At 40.9% G+C, this 17,330-nt stretch overlaps 2 protein-coding genes across 2 annotated transcripts in view; both read left to right on the forward strand.

The window, feature by feature from the left end:
• Window positions 1-17,330, forward strand: part of eif3ba (eukaryotic translation initiation factor 3, subunit Ba) — a 220,829-nt gene that overhangs the window by 21,955 nt on the left and 181,544 nt on the right. The window lies entirely within an intron of this gene.
• Window positions 9,468-16,440, forward strand: chst12a (carbohydrate (chondroitin 4) sulfotransferase 12a). The gene is made up of 2 exons (XM_077213322.1): window positions 9,468-9,579; window positions 11,045-16,440. The coding sequence occupies exon 2, from the start codon at window positions 11,092-11,094 to the stop codon at window positions 12,406-12,408; it is 1,317 nt and encodes a 438-aa protein (XP_077069437.1). The 5' UTR covers window positions 9,468-9,579; window positions 11,045-11,091; the 3' UTR covers window positions 12,409-16,440.

Raw genomic sequence — 17,330 nt, forward strand, 5'->3', positions numbered from 1 at the left:
TACATCTGAGGCGTCCAAAGACTTCATTTGTCCATTATTTATTTCTTAAGAAACACAACAATGTATAAAAGGCTCCATTACTTTGTATCTTACGTTATGAACCCGTAGAAGCTGATTTTGTAAAAATAGGCTAATGATTGCGTCATAACGACGCGACTTCTGTCGCACAATAGAGACATTACCGTATAGACAGGAGGAGAAGCTCGCGGGCAATCTTTTACTGTCTATGAGGCAACAGAACAAAATATTTCAACAATGTTTTTGAGGAATTAGGACGGTGATTCAGATTTGTCTTGGCACAGCTACTAGAAGATTTACAACTGTCAGACTCGTTAAGCTCAGTTTGAGCCTGCGCAGTCGCTCAGCCATCAGGCAGGAAGTGCAATAATCGGACTACAGTCTTCTCCGTTTAAATCAATGGGGTCGCTGTGTCCATTTCTTTTACTGTCTATGAGTATTTCTGTGCCACAAATACTCCTTCCGGTTTGTCACAAGTTTCGGAAAGTTTTTTTTTTCCCCTGACCAAATGTGACCAAAACTTTTATAAAAATACTGTCATTATAAAAGGTTTCAAGTGTCAATGTTATGTATTGCTTGTTTTTTCTTTTAACATTTCATGTTGTGACACTTCTCTTCTCCCATGATCGAACGTAGAAAGCTGCTACGTCAGAGTGGCCAAAGCGTCAACAAGCTTCCCCGTACTTTTTGACAAGCGTCCTTGACAGGGCGACTAGAGCTTCTTTGCAGCTCAAGTTGGCGGCGATGTGTACGTACAGTAACCAATGAGAAGCTTTGTGCAAATCTGCAGGCTGTTCTCACCTAAAAGAACGTAAAAAAGGGGAGGGGTTTGGAATAAATCCCATGTGGGATTCCCACAATTTTTGCGTCTTCCAACTCCAAGACACATCCTTTTATACAGTCTTTGGACACAACACATTTGGAGATACGCGTATTTGTACTAGATTCTTTTAAAAAAAAAAATCAATATGGCCAAACGAAGATTCATTGCCGAGCAAGCTGCTGAAATGATTTTTGCCGAGAGCGATGAGAGTGAAAACGGATCTGATCCAGATCGATTTGATTCAGATGAAGAGGATCAAATTCTGAACGGAATTGATCCATTTGAGGAGTAAGTATAAATGCAATATTGCTGATAATATGTTTTCTAATATTGTATTGTTTTTCTTAGTAAAATTATTTTATTGTTGCTTTTCAGATATAACGGTGCAGTAATCAAATAATGTGCGCCACTACTGTTTGTAAGTAGATTTGAAAATGCATGGGCCTTTGTCTGCTACATAGGTAGTACAGTAGCCTATTGCTAAAATGAGATTGCAGTTTTGGCCGCATGTAGTCCATCTTCATTTATAAGCTATTTTGTTTACTTTGCTTGTCTATTTTACTGTAATGTTTTTTAGGGACATTTTTTATTGTAGCTTTTCAGAAATAATGGTGCAGTAAGCCTTATCTAAGTACTATTTGTCTACATTGGAGGGGGTTTGGTTTAGACATTGTATTTACTCTGTGCATATAATACTATGATGAAGGCTCCAGTAATAATTTTGTAGTTAGAAGTTCTATGAATTGATGTGAAAAATACACACATGATGATGAATAGCTAATCTTTATTTACCACATTGTAATAACGGCTGTACAACTTTTGATATGTGGGAATGTAAACTAATTACAAAATCTGTGTGTTTTAGTCTAAATCAGGAAATCCCAGAGCAGCCGAGTAGGCTACATCATCTGCTGAACCCAGGACCCCGACCGCTTGCCCTCTTCCACACAGCACCGCTTCTGCTCCTCCTGCAGCCCACAGATCCAGGTCTCCTCCTGCAGCCCGCAGATCCAGGTCTCCTCCTGCAGCCCGCAGATCCAGGTCTCCTCCTGCAGCCCGCAGATCCAGGTCTCCTCCTGCAGCCCGCAGATCCAGGTCTCCTCCTGCAGCCCGCAGATCCAGGTCTCCTCCTGCAGCCCGCAGATTTAGGTCTCCTCCTGCAGCCCGCAGATCCAGGTGTCCTCCTGCAGCCCGCAGATCCAGGTCTCCTCCTGCAGCCCGCAGATCCAGGTCTCCTCCTGCAGCCCGCAGATCCAGGTCTCCTCCTGCAGCCCGCAGATCCAGGTCTCCTTCTGCAGCCCGCAGATCCAGGTCTCCTCCTGCAGCCCGCAGATTTAGGTCTCCTCCTGCAGCCCGCAGATCCAGGTCTCCTCCTGCAGCCCGCAGATCCAGGTCTCCTCCTGCAGCCCGCAAATCCAGGTCTCCTCCTGCAGCCCGCAGATCCAGGTCTCCTCCTGCAGCCCACAGATCCAGGTCTCCTCCTGCAGCCCACAGATCCAGGTCTCCTCCTGCAGCCCGCAGATCCAGGTCTCCTCCTGCAGCCCGCAGATCCAGGTCTCCTCCTGCAGCCCGCAGATCCAGGTCTCCTCCTGCAGCCCGCAGATTTAGGTCTCCTCCTGCAGCCCGCAGATCCAGGTCTCCTCCTGCAGCCCGCAAATCCAGGTCTCCTCCTGCAGCCCACAGATCCAGGTCTCCTCCAGCAGCCCACAGATCCAGGTCTCCTCCTGCAGCCCACAGATCCAGGTCTCCTCCTGCAGCCCACAGATCCAGGTCTCCTCCTGCAGCCCGCAGATCCAGGTCTCCTCCTTCAGCCCGCAGATCCAGGTCTCCTCTTGCAGCCCGCAGATCCAGGTCTCCTCCTGCAGCCCACAGATCCAGGTCTCCTCCTGTAGTCCACAGATCCAGGTCTCCTCCTGCAGCCCATAGATCCAGGTCTCCTCCTGCAGCCCACAGATCTAGGTCTCCTCCTGCAGCCCACAGATCTAGGTCTCCTCCTGCAGCCCACAGATCTAGGTCTCCTCCTGCAGCCCACAGATCTAGGTCTCCTCCTGCAGCCCACAGATCCAGGTCTCCTCCTGCAGCCCATAGATCCAGGTCTCCTCCTCGACCCGGCTCCTCCAGCACTGCCACAGAGCACAAAGAGGATGGTCTGCGACCCCTACCTTGGGGTCGCGTCGTAGGAGAAGGAGGCCCTCTGTGTCACAGAGTCAGTTTGGCTCCCCAGTAGGCCAGCCACTTTCACCTGTCAGATGTCCAGCACCACAAGACCAGCCGGAACAAGGATGGAAGACAGAAAAGGATCCTGATGTGGCTCCCATTCCGCATAGGTTTTGCCCCAGACTGGAACCTGGAGTGCAATTGGACACGTCTGTAGAGCAAAGCCCCCTCTGCATTTTCAAGCACTTTTTTAGTGATTCAATCAGGACATTGTGTGCCAACACAAACAAGCTGGCAGAGAGAAACATTGCTGATGGGAAAAAGTACAAGTGGACCACCATCACCCTTGGAGAGATGTTCAAATTCATTGGATTAGTTTTGTACGGGACTTCTAAAGCTGCCATCAGTAAATCACTATTGGAAGAGAAAAAACATTTTTTCTGTGAATTTTCCGCACACGGTGATGACACGGGATTGGTTCTGTACCATATCTTGGTATCGGTATCGTTCCGATGTCAAAATAGGGCCAATGTGAACAGGCCGATAATCATTCATGTGTATTTGACGTGTGTGTAGGCTTTTGTGGGGCCGGCGGGGATGTTTGTTTTTGCACGAGCGCATACATTACACACATAATGTGCTGAAGCAGGTGCTGGAGGCGCAAGTTATGGCACTCTGCCTTGTTCTGACAAACCATCAAAGTATTGTCGCGGTGGAGTTACGGGGTTATGATGTAGCAATTAAATCACCTCAGACACACATGTAAGTTACATGTTTCATAGTGATTGCTTTTGTTAGATTACTGAATAATGGCATACTCTCGGGGGAAAATGATGATGAAAATGATCAGGGTATTTAATGACACACGACACGGGTGCATAAAAAAGATTATCTTTAAAATCCAGTAATAGCTAGCGGTAGCCTTTAGCTAGCGATGCTACTTCACAAACTAGACACAAACATGTTTCGAGCCAAAATCAACAACTTGATGTCTAGTAACAAGCGCTGCATTAGAGCAGGCTTGTAGGATATCTTAATTCACAGACCGTAATACAAGGCTACATGTAGGCTAAAACTCAAATAAAATGCTAGCTCTCGCCTGTCAATGACAGTCCACTGACTAGGGGTGGGCGGATCGATCCTGAAGTATCAATACTTTCGATAATGACGTGGTATCGAAAAGGATCGATCCTCACATAAAAATATCGATCCAAATGTGTTTTTTTTAACCAGTAATTTTTATTAATTTAGAACTCAATTCAGTACGTAAAAAAAGCTTCTAAGTTTAAAAATAAGCGAATGTTAGCGAATAATTGTGTAGGGTAGAACTATTTCTCCTAGTCATCTGGATACAAGACGAAACCAATCAATCACAGAGAGCGTTCGATGTTGATGCTTGTCTCAGTGCGTTTGGGAAATGAAGCCTTGCTTAGATGACAGAGAAACAATCGGGAGTTATTTCGCAATAAACAAATTAAAAGTTTACATAATGGTTCAAAATGTTGACGTCAGTAAGATTTGTTTAATGAAATTAATATTTTTATTCAACAAAGGATCGATGCATTAAATTGATCGAAAGTGACAGTCAAGGGTTTTACAGGGTTTTTTTTATTAAAAAAAACTATTTCATATAAATGCTGTTCTTTCAACTTTGTTCATCATGATACATTTTATGCCAAATTATTTGGTTTCCACAAAAACATTGAACTGTTTTGAACATTGATAATAATAAGAAATGTTTCTTGAGCAGCAAATCAGCATATTAAAATGAATTCTCATCATGCAGGATCATGAAGACTGGAGTAATGATGCTGAAAATTCAGCTTTGATCACAGGAATAAATGACAGAATAGCCCATGTTAAATTGTAATAATATTACAGTTTTGACTAATTACAGGCGAGTTGAGAGCACAGATCACAAAATAATTAGTGGTCATGAAAACGTCTTCAGATTTAGCATATTAATGATGCATTCACCTCATAAATCATGACACACTGCTCTAGCACAGGAAAGTGCATGTAAGTTCAAGTGCATGCTTTTAAAATTAAAAAGTATTGGTATCGGATCGATACCGAATTTTGCAGTATCGCCCACCCCTACCTCTGACTGAAAACTACGCTAATTTGTTGGTTGGAGCCGCAACGACACACCCATTATACACCAGCAGCAGGAATTAAGTAATTTAAAGCCTACCTTTTGTTGAACCCTCGTTAAAAATCCATGTCAAACAACTGACAAGAAAGCAAATCCATTACAATGCGGTACTACTAACTGTTAGATAGTTCTTTAGGGACAATCTGTAGCAATAATCTGTAGCCCTGCCTTAGCTCTGAAGCTCTGTGACTATTATGAACCGTCTGCGACGTTAAGATTGCAATGCTGGAATATGTTTATGTTTATTAGTTTATTAGTTTTTAATAATAAAATTACATTGCATAACCCATAGAGATCGCAGAGAGTTTGGGAATATTCACTTCATAACATACACATAAAACATGATTCCGAGTTTTAAAATCAAACATTTTAAAAGAGAACAATACATCACGGTTGTTTAAACCAATCAACATTAAGGTGTGTCGTCAGCAAGTCGTTTCCCATCATTCTTTTGATCAGCGCAGTCGGTGGAGAGCAACTGCGTGCGACTGTCGAATCCGACACGTGCGCCTCAGAGCAAGGCGGACCGCACTCGGACACATTTCTAACCGGCATGCATTACGCGCTGATCACCGGTGATCTGTTCCGCGCTGATTTTGCTCATCTCAAACAAGCCTACTGTTTCTATAGTCTAACGTTTTATAATCGTAACGTTACGCCGTCATGCCTGTGTGTTTTGTACCAGACTGCACACACACACGAGCTTGGTGATGTACATAGTGCGAGACGAGTGATGTAGTTCATTGAGGGATTTTCACATAAAACTAAATGTTACTCTTCTGTTTTATGACAAACTGTGACTTTCTTGACTTTCATAGTTATCTTTTAAATTGACAAACATCATATGTGTAATTCAGGGCACAGTTCAGACGGAATAAAAAGATAAGTTGTCTCTCGCCGTTGAGTAGGCCTATCATACATAGGGTGCTTCTCATTTCTAAAGCCTGGTTCACAAGGGACGATTTTAAAATTGTCGGCCGATTTTCCAAACCTGAGAGACCCCACACACGGCGATAAAAAATCACGGGTCTAACAGTTTTGGTCGTACAGTGTGTGGTGCGCAGCCACACGGCAAAATCAACACATCACACACGAACCGATTTGACTCCCGAGCATTCCCAGGTCAGACGGAAAATCTCGCAAAATACCTCGAGATCAAACGTGACTTCAGAGTAAACAATCATGACACGAGACATTTATATGAATGGATGTTATCGTCATGCTAGCGATGTGTAGTGTAGATAAACATTACCTGGTATCTCAAGTGCTGCAGCAATTTCTGCCCAATTCCTCTCCTTGTCATTGCGGTTATGATATTCTTTACCCGAAACGTTGTACAAACATTCACGGTGTTGCCACAGGTCGACGAGTTGGTCCTCCATCTCCGACGTCCACCGGACTTTCTGGTGCGCCATGCCGCCGGCTGTTTTGATTTTGTTTACCGGCGCCTCGTCACCTCGCTTTCTGATTGGCTAAACGTCAAAGTCCACAGGCTGCGTGCTCGTTTGTCCCCGGGGGACACCACACACGAGGAGAAATCGGGCCAAAAAAATCCAACATGTTGGATATCCCCGATTTGAGATCGGAGCGTTCCCGACGTCCTTCCGAGCAGACGAGAGCACTCTTAACACACCACACACGGCAGGAATATCTGACCAGATTATTTTACGATAATCGGAGCATCCTTAAGATTGTCGGAAGGGGTAAATCGGGGCTAACATCAGCGTAATTATCCTGCCGTGTGAACCAGGCTTAAAGGGTTAGTTCACCCAAAAATGAAAATGATGTCATTAATGACTCATCCTCATGTCGCTCCAAGCCCGTAAGACCTCCGTTTATCTTCAGAACACAGTTTAAGATATTTTAGATATAGTCCGAGAGCTTTCTGTCCCTCCATTGAAAATGTATGAACGGTATACTGTCCTTGTCCAGAAAGGAAATAAAGACATCATCAAAGTAGTCCATGTGACATCAGTGGGTTAGTTAGAATGTTTTGAAGCATCGGAAATACATTTTGGTCCAAAAATAACAAAAACTACGACTTTATTCAGCATTGTATTGTCTTTCGGTTCTGTTGGGGATCTGTGTTCACGAGTCCGCAGTGACGCTGATGACGTAAGACGCTGCTGACGTGTATCTGGTGTGTCCATGTATTCGGGTTCAAATAAATATGGCTGGGCAAAACAATGCAAGTCTTCCTCTGTGTGGAAATCCGTAGACATGTTTGTGAAGATTGTTTTGTTTCCAGCGTGCGTCTCCCTCAGACTGTAAACGAAGCTCGGGCGCACCAGACACACGTCAGCAGCGTCTTACGTCAGCACCGTCACTGAACGCGGATCCCCAACAGAACCGGAAGACAATACAATGCTGAATAAAGTCGTGGTTTTTGTTATTTTTGGACCAAAATGTATTTCCGATGCTTCAAAACATTCTAACTAACCCAATGATGTCACATGGACTACTTTGATTATGTCTTTATTTCCTTTCTGGACAAGGAAAGTATACCGTTCATACATTTTCAATGGAGGGACAGAAAGCTCTCGGACTAAATCTAAAATATCTTAAACTGTGTTCTGAAGATGAACGGAGGTCTTACGGGCTTGGAGCGACATGAGGGTGAGTCATTAATGACATCATTTTCATTTTTGGGTAAACTAACCCTTTAAGTTGTGCATCCTCGTTTCCTTTCCTCGCTTCCTTTCTTCGCGTCTCAGCTCCACCCCCTGTTGGATACGAGGGAAGGCTGCAAGGAAAGAAAACGAAGATGCAGGAATCGAATGAAAGCTTTTTTATACATTGGAATACTTGATCGCTCAAGCGTCACTTTATAGCGTCATATATCAGCAGCGTTCAAATGATCTGCGCTGATGTTATTGAAGTTTGTTTATTTAAGAAATTCATAAGAAATAATAATAAAGCAAGATACCCTGTTGAAATATGTGAGATATGTGGTTTATATAAACTGCAAAGGTAAAGAATAAATTAAATTAATTGTGACCGATGTGAAGGGGGAGGAGAATTGATACGTGCATCACGTTTAGTCAATAAAACACTTCCGCATAGGATACACCTGTGTATCCTCGCTCATGACTCCTCTGGAAGCCTCCTCACTCCTCGATCCTCGCCTCCTTGGGGAGCCATGGAGAATTGAGATGTCCTTCAAGATGGCTGAGCTCGATCGGTTTCCGGGTCATAGGATGGAGGACGGAGGAACGAGGAAGGATATTGAGAAGCACCCATATTTTTTCCGAAATAAGGTCCCATGAGCCGGAAGCGGAGGGGAGGGACTTAGGCTCTCTATGGCGGCTTCACTTCTCGCCAATGGAAGAGAACGAAGGGGTGTCATCCATCTTTTTTTTTTTACAGTCTATGGGCACAACATACAAGAATAATGTTGAAAGACCGATGTGCAAATACAGTGCCATCTAGAGGTAGTTTTTGGATGTGTTTGGTAAATTGACAGAATATTCAATTCAAAATGAGCATTTATGTTCCCTTTACATTTTCTTATAATTTCTGTTTAAAAAAAAACGTATGGTGACTACAGTCACAGAAATGTAAATAGTTATTTTGTTTCTTTATATTTTTTTCACCCATTTTTTTTTTTTACAGGTGTTCTAAATCAGTGGTTCTCAAACCTGTCCCCGGAGTACCCCCAACACTGCATGTTTTCTTTGTCTCCCTAATCAAACACACCTGATTCAATTCATCAGATCATTATCACATGGGTTAATGAGCTGATGAGTTGAATCAGGTGTGTTTGATTAGGGAGACAAAGAAAACGTTCAGTGTTGGGGGTACTCCAGGACAGGTTTGAGAACCACTGTTCTAAATATAAAATCCCTTATTCATTTATGGTTTACTCTTTTTATATAATAAAAAAAAACAAAAAAATGAACTTCCGTTTTTGTATTTCTTGGTGATATATCACATCAGTCAGAACACATACAAGTGTCTCAATAGGTGTATTGTCAATGCATCCACCTTGTAGCTGAGAGTCTATAGAATCCAGAAATATGACTCTATACACTCTGCTATGAAAATTGACCATTCCAGAAGCCAAAATATCAACATAGTGCCATGCGGACTTAAACCCTGCTTAGACTTTGAAGGGCTAGACACCAACGTTTTATTGTGGTAGCGTTTCCAACTGTTGCATTTTGTCAGAAAATATTGTAGGTGATACGTGTTATTCTCGGCCACCTTTCATTATGTGGTCTTTTCTCTATTTAAAATATAAACATTGAAAGAGTCTGCTGTGCTGACAAAACTGTAACAGCAGCATTACCTTGCGTTCACAGTTAGAAATCTCGCGATATCTGTGCGGAGCACTGAAGCGCTGCTGTGTCAACACCCGGCGCAGCACATCCCTCCTCAGCTGACGCCGTCTGCCTTCCTGCCGAGAAATATACACTCCTGCTATGAGGTGAGACCGTTATCGTTACAGCCACGTTTGGACACGTTACACATTCCTTTCGACCATATCATTCTAAATATAGTACTAATTTAATTCCGTGTGCTCGAAACGCAACCGATCTACAAAACCCCAGACACGAGTTTCATGACTTCCTATGGGAAAAAGTGTTGTAAGCACTTGCTCTAGATTTGAATTCATATCTTCTTGTTGTCAATTTAAAAACAATCGACACCGTTTCATCCAATTTAACCGGTATCAGCTGCATAGTAGAAAGTATCTATACACGAATGGGTTAGGAGGAGTTTTCACGGATAAGCTCGAATGTTTGCAGCTTCCTCCCACAGTAAGAGCTGGTGTCAAAGAGCTGCATTGTGTCCAACTGAATGTGAGGGGTCGCCTTTGCCTTGGAAAAGAACGGGAGGGCATGGCAAATGTATAGCTGTTCACTGTGAGTTTTCCGAATAATAATTGGCCTAAATTTAAATTAAAAAAAGTCATACATCGAAAAATCCACAAGTGTAGTTCGTAAACATTTGTCAGTTTGTTAGCGATTATTATTACACCTCGCTAGCTACTACTATGCAAGCACATTTTGTTTGTAGCCGACATCATTTTGTTTTGTGCTGTGACGCCATTCACTAAACGAGCCAATAACTGTGCGTTATCAGCCTTTCGTTTTGTCACACACCAAATGTTCCAGAGGAATTCAATGAGTCTGTTCCAACAATACATTAATTACTGCCGTTTCCTATGTATTCGTGTTAGTATTCTGTCTCTGCACACCCTACAAGGAAGATAATAATCATATCAATATTTAATGTAGAAGCCTGTAAACCCCTTCAGGGTGATATAAGGCCCCAGTGTGCCAAAATAACCATTGACGGAGGTTACATTACATATTAAATAAATCAGTTTGAACTAAAACACCCTCAGTGTTATGTAAGTAAGGGATAATGTTTAGTCAGTCAGTCAGTTATTATGCTCAAACAATCCCTGACAGGATTTAATTTGTGAAAATGGCCTGCTGTCCGAATAAATGGACATAAGTATGTGTCAAAATATGAATATCAAAATGTTTATCTTAAAGGATCCAATAAGAAAAGATCTGACAAGCGTCTGGTCAGTATTAATTATTTGTAAAAGTAACTTTTTCTATGGACCGATTAAGGCTGAAATATACTACACAATTTTTTAAATCCTACCAGATTTTTTTTTTAAACACTATGCATCATACACTTGCTGACTGTACATAAATGGTTAAAGAGAAAAACTGGGCATCATACACTAAATCACACACACAACACTCAATCATGACCAACCAATCAGAAAAAAATGAAAATGGTGTGTCATGTTAAGAGAATATGAAATGTTACTTTTCTATTGCGTAGTGAAAGTCGCAATATTGCAAAACATTGAACCAAGTAATTTGCACACTCTTGACTTCCCTTTTCTGATTTGTTTCCATCTACTTCAGAGTATGATGTATGCAGTCTGGGCTGTGGATTATGTAATGGAGTTGAGATGAGAATGGCACTTTCTCAGTCAAAATCAACCAAAATGGGAAAATCGAGACTGTTCCGCATTTTTATGATCGTGGGTGCTGTCTGCATGATCCTCCTTATAATCATATACTGGGATGATGTGGGAGCCTCTAATTTTTACCTGCACACAACCATCTCCGGGCCCCATCCGTCCCGCCTCTCTCCACAGGCCCGTCGTGACCCTGAAAAGAAAATAGAGGAAGACAAAGAGAGCTCGTTCTTGATGGACATAGATGCTTTTGTCAACCAGTTTTTGGAAGGAACCGAAGACCCCACGGGACAGGTGAGAGGAGAACCGCCCCCTGGAGACCCTCACAATCAGTCCTCTGAGAAATCGGATGAGAAATTTGTCCCGCGACGAGAGTGGAAGATCCATCTGACGCCAATTGACCCTGAGAAAAAACAGAAGCAAGAAAGTAGAAAGCAGCTGATCCAAGATGTGTGCAGTAACAGAAGTTTTTTAGACTTCCCTGGAAAGAACAGGACTTTTGATGACATACCCAATAAAGAGTTGGATCACCTCATTGTGGACGACAGGCATGGAATTATTTACTGTTACGTTCCCAAGGTGGCCTGCACAAACTGGAAGCGCATTATGATCGTGTTGAGCGAGAGCCTGTTATTGGACGGCGTGCCCTACCAAGACCCTCTAGATGTTCCTCAGGAGCTCATCCACAACAGTAGCCTGCACTTCACCTTCAACAAGTTCTGGAAGCGCTATGGAAAGTTCTCACGGCATCTCATGAAAATCAAACTTAAGAAATACACCAAGTTTTTGTTTGTCAGGGATCCTTTTGTACGACTGATCTCTGCCTATCGCAACAAATTCGAACAAGAGAACGAGGACTTCTACAAGAGATTCGCTGTTATTATGCTGAAAAAATATAGCAATTACTCGGATCCTCCGGCCTCAGTCGTGGATGCTTTTGCCGCTGGGATTCGACCGTCTTTCTCAAATTTCGTTCGGTATTTACTGGATCCTAACACTGAGAAAGAGATGCCTTTCAACGAGCACTGGAGACAAATCTACCGTCTGTGCCATCCCTGCCAGATCAATTACGATTTCGTGGGGAAGCTGGAGACCTTGGATGAGGATGCTGAGCATTTGTTGCGGATCCTCCGCGTAGACAATGTCGTGGAGTTCCCGCAAAGTCATCGGAACCGAACGGTCAGCAGCTGGGAGCAGGATTGGTTCGGCAGCATACCATTGGAGTCCAGAAAAGAGCTGTACAGGCTCTATGAAGCCGACTTTAAACTGTTTGGATATTCCAAACCAGAGAAGTTGTTACATGAGTGATATGTTCATCATCAGCTTTACTGGGGTGCTGAAAATATTTTCATGGCACAATAAACACGGTGATGGGAGTTCCTGATGCCTGGTTCCTAATGCGCGGCTTTTTCACATTATTCTGTTTATAAAGGCTCTTTCACATGACTCACGTCCAAAAGATCAATGTTTGTTTAGTTCGCATGGTCTACTTAAGTCTTGCAGGTAGATATTCGAATTGAGCCATCTGCTTTCAAAAAGCATCTTTCTCCACTCAGCCATGCACATTACGTGCTGGGAACGAAAACAAGATATTGTGGCCATGGATTAAGAATGTGTTGTGCAAATTAGTTCAATATGGCCACTTTGTACTAATTCGTTCCCTTGTTTTAGTCCAATCTTAGCCGTGATTTAACCTGTTAAAAGCAGAGTATGAACATTTGCAACTGCTAGAGGTCGCTTATTAAAACAATAACATCGACATAGCTTGATGATGCAGTGGCGGAGCGTTAGCCTGGTTAAAACCAGACCTTTCTCAGTCGTAACTGAGTTAGGGTCTGGGGAAGGTTCATTCACAGCTCATTTCCAAAGGGGCGTCACCAACGGACGTCGCTCAAATGCCTCTGTAAGCAATTGCATAGACCTTAAAACCAATCAGATCAATCGTCATCTTGTAAAGCCCGCCTCAACGTTTGTGATTGGTGGCTCCATTTGGAAAGATTGGAAATGAGCTTGAATGGGCTCTTCGCCAGACTAACTTGCAGAGCAAATCTAAATTTGGCGGAAGTTCGTCTGGGTTTTCCCAGGCTAGCGGAGCGTGGAATCATGGGAGTTGTCGTGTTCAATTCCACAGCCCTTTTCGCTTTATGGGGTTATCTTTGGCGACAGAACCCACAGTAAACGATACTGAATAATTGTGGTCTATCACGAATGTGCAAAACAAACAACTGTGGCTTGCTAGATGTATCTTAGCTATCACCATAAATGATGTATCATTCGAAAGCTTGCATACTCAATTCATCCTGTGGAAACCGTTTTGAAATCGGAAATTGCATTACAATGGAAATGTTCATTTAAATCCTTTTAGCGGGCTAAATTTTTGTGATATCAACAAACAATTTGGAACACAACTTGATTAGGAACATGCCTTTGATTTGCTAGCACATTTAGAGTCCAAATTATGTTATAAAAATTTTTAGTTCAGTACATTTGCTTTACAGTAAACAATCTTTTATGGCTTTAGTTTAATTTTTTGAAGTGCTTTCACATCTGCAGTAATCGTCTCAGTGTCCTCTTTAAAAAGTTTGTATGAACTACAACCATTTTCACATGTATGTTCAAAAAGAGGGGTGATTAACAGGTTAAATAAATTAAAAAAGGGAGCGAATTAGTTTAACATGGCCATGATTTAGCTAGAACAAAGTAAATAAGAGTACAACATGGCCACAATTGAACTAAAACGAGGGGACAATTTGACTCAAATTGTTAAATCATGGCCATAAATTAAGTTGTGGGAATGGTTTCTCACTTCATGGCCAGAGTAACTATTTCTTTCGACATGTCATGTCCGTACAAAAGTATTTGTTTCACAAATATTTTGTTGTATAGCTAGTTTTATCACTTTATATTACCATTTTATTATAGTTTTGTTTTTTAATTATTTACCAGTGCTTGTTTTTTTTTCTTAATTTAAAAACAAAAACAAAAAAACAATGAAATGGGATTTGGATGTTTTTCCCGGTCTGCTGCCTTTGACGTCAAAGCTCACGATAGTCACTATTAAATGGGTTTGTGACTGGTGAAAAGGCATGAAAAGCATAGCTGACTGTGTCACTGGCTGCACTTCGAAAAGATCAGTGATAAACGACATGGCAAACTTTGCGCTTTTAACATTTGCGAGTCATGTGAAAGAGTCTTTAGGTCTTTGTGAAGCTTATGGGCATTGAAAGTAATACTGTAGTGAATATACATTCCTTGCACACAGTTACATTTCCTCGATCCATTTCCCAGTAACCCCTTAAATGTGTATCTGTTTGTATTTGTATATGGACCTCATTGACAATTTGGAGAGAGACATTTAGATGGTTACCTACTCAGTGAAGCCTGCACAATGTTATTTTTTTATATACCGAAACAGTGGTTTAAAAAACTCATCACCTCATCAGTATTTTTCTTATAGTTTGGATGGATGTAGATCGGAATGGATGTTATAATCCCAGTAAGAGACATTTGTCCCTCAGTTTTATAGTTGTATGTACTAGTTAATAAACATCCACCAAACTGAAATATCACAAGAAATTCAAAAAAAGTATTGTACATTAAGCAAGTGCACATATTAGAGTATTTTAGAATATTTTTTATAACCTTTTACAATTAAATGTGAAAAGTGAAGGCACATTTGTCTTTGGGAAAAAGCTAGATAACATTTTGAAATGCAAGCAAACATTTTACACTTTTATTTTTTAAATCATAAAGGGATCTACTGCTCTTACAGCAGGTCATTTGCTTTTCTTTAAGATGGCACATTTATGTGTCTGTTGTTTCCGTGGACAAACCTCAGTTTTAGGTTTCCATGGATTTTTTTTTTTTCCACACGTGGATTGTTTCAACCATTTAAAGCAGTTTCACAGTCTTTTATTGTACAAAATTGCCAGTGTTCTGCAGTGAAGCAAGTAAATGGTGTAACTGACATCAGAAGACATTTCTTTGTAACAGATGCTGGAGTATTCAGGTTATGGCCTGTTCTTGTCAAGGAAGTATTGCCTTTCATCATTTTGATCCATTTCTTCTATTAGTGTGTAGCTGGGTCTGATCTGCAGCATGCTATAGCTGTTAGCATGTGTGCCTTGCAGTCCTTCATATATATGCATCACTCAAGAATACTGTAGCAAACTATATTCGTTTTTTGCTCTGGAAAAATAATGGCCTTGTTTGCATATTGTTAGGAATATAATTGAAGGCACAGGGTATTTATTTCGTACTTCGGAAGAGTTATTATGTGTAATTGCTTTAGAGAGTTGATGCATAAATGTTAGTTTTGTTTATAGTTCCTCTTTTAGTCGCAATTTGAACGTGGGCATGTGCAAAAGTAGTATTTAAGGGTTTATTATGATCATTTTTAATAGTATTTTCTTTACTAAGAAAGTGTTTCTTATACGTTCGGTCATCATGTTTTCGTGCCGCATTTTGCACATCCGATCGATCACATGTATAAAACCAACCTTAAAGGCAGTGAGAGATGGGATTAGATAGTATATTGTAGTAGGAATAGGATTTAATACTGTGGAGCACAAGTGTAGCATGATTGTCGTGGAAGGGCCAAAGGGAACGGGACGCCCCAGTTCAGACAGCTTTCAGGGGAAGCCACAGTTCTGGATCGCTGCACTGTTGGGCCCATTTGGTTGCAGTGCCTTTGGAGAAAAGTTTACACAAAAAAGTATTTTTGTAAGCGAGTCTGACTTGCAGTGAAAACAATCAAAACTCCTACTTTTTAAAAGAAAAAAATTAGTAGTGCTTATAATATGTGTTGCATCATGGAAAAGATCAGATTTTTAGCCACAATTCTGGCGGTGCTGTTGAGATTTTTCACATCAGTTCCACATGTTGTTATTTTATAAACCATAAGATTTGTTACATGGGGAAACATTTTTAAAACGTGTGCAGTTGCCAATGCTGTTGATTTCTGTTTCAAAATGAGGACCTGTGTTTTGTATACAGTTGGTGCCACATTGTACAAAGAAAAGTGTTGTTTAGTGATTGTTTTCATGCCAATATTAATGAAAAATAGTTTTTTTTTTTTTTTTTTTAATCTGATGTACTTTTCAGTCATAGGAATTTGTTTATTGCATGAAATATTTTTCAGTAGATCATGTTGAGTGCAAAAGGGAAATATTTGTTACATTAAATCAGGTCTTAGTCTAAAAATGTTTTTTTGACATTTCGGTTTGGTTTGCTTTTCTCTGTTGGCCAATGTACATAGCTCTTCTTTTATTTATTATATTATTTAATGCTTCAAAAGAAAAAGATTCAATAAAGATCAGTGCATGGTGCAAACACTGCAAAGCTGTTGTCTGCCCTGTATTTGTTTTACAGAAGTGTTGTTCATTAATACAATGACTGTTTATTTAGTGTAAGAGCTCTGCTGATGTTCAGCCTGATTGATTCAAACTATAAATGTATACTGATAAACTGTCCGTTGTATCACACATTTTTCTACTAGAATGACGTTAATTTTCTGCAAGTAGTATAAATAAAATAAAATAGTAAATATTAAAAGTATCAATTTAAATACTACAAGTGAATTCGTGAATGACATTGTAATGTACAGAATTAAACATTAATTTTGATATTTCTAAAGATTACATTAAAAATTCATTTGGACAGTGTTTTTGTATTTATTTTGAATATTAACTGAGTGTAAGATGACATGCAGAGGTAATGTAAATATAATATATGCAATTAAATATCCGGTATCAGCCATATATTTGTTCATTTATATATGAAATATAGGCTGGTAGGTATTGTGCATTCCTAACAAAAATACATTACAATTCCTACTACAGAGTATTGGCGTTTTGACAGCTTCATAACCACTAGATGGCACAGAAGTACACAATTTCACTGTATGTTCAACAAACCTACGGTCGACAGCAACCTAATGGCGCCCGGAGGAATAATCACAGAAGCGCGCACGTCTCCGGTCGCGTGAATGGATTGTCGAATCAAGATAAAATCTCACACTGTAATTGTATTTATATTACCTTACTTGATTAAAACAGGCAGTGAGACTATGACTAATGATTACCTCAAAATGTAAGTCAGCATATAAAGTTCGAGGGACTTTATTTTTCAATTGAATATACACCAATAGAGCTATTGTCACGTGCCGGTGATTCTCCCTCCTGGTGGCCATGTTGGCGACCCCTGACATATGGGAACTTACATAGGCATAA

This window comes from Siphateles boraxobius, unplaced genomic scaffold (assembly GCF_051911475.1).
Source record: "Siphateles boraxobius isolate OS27281-9 unplaced genomic scaffold, OSU_SipBor_1 66, whole genome shotgun sequence".
Classification (NCBI taxonomy): domain Eukaryota; kingdom Metazoa; phylum Chordata; class Actinopteri; order Cypriniformes; family Leuciscidae; genus Siphateles; species Siphateles boraxobius.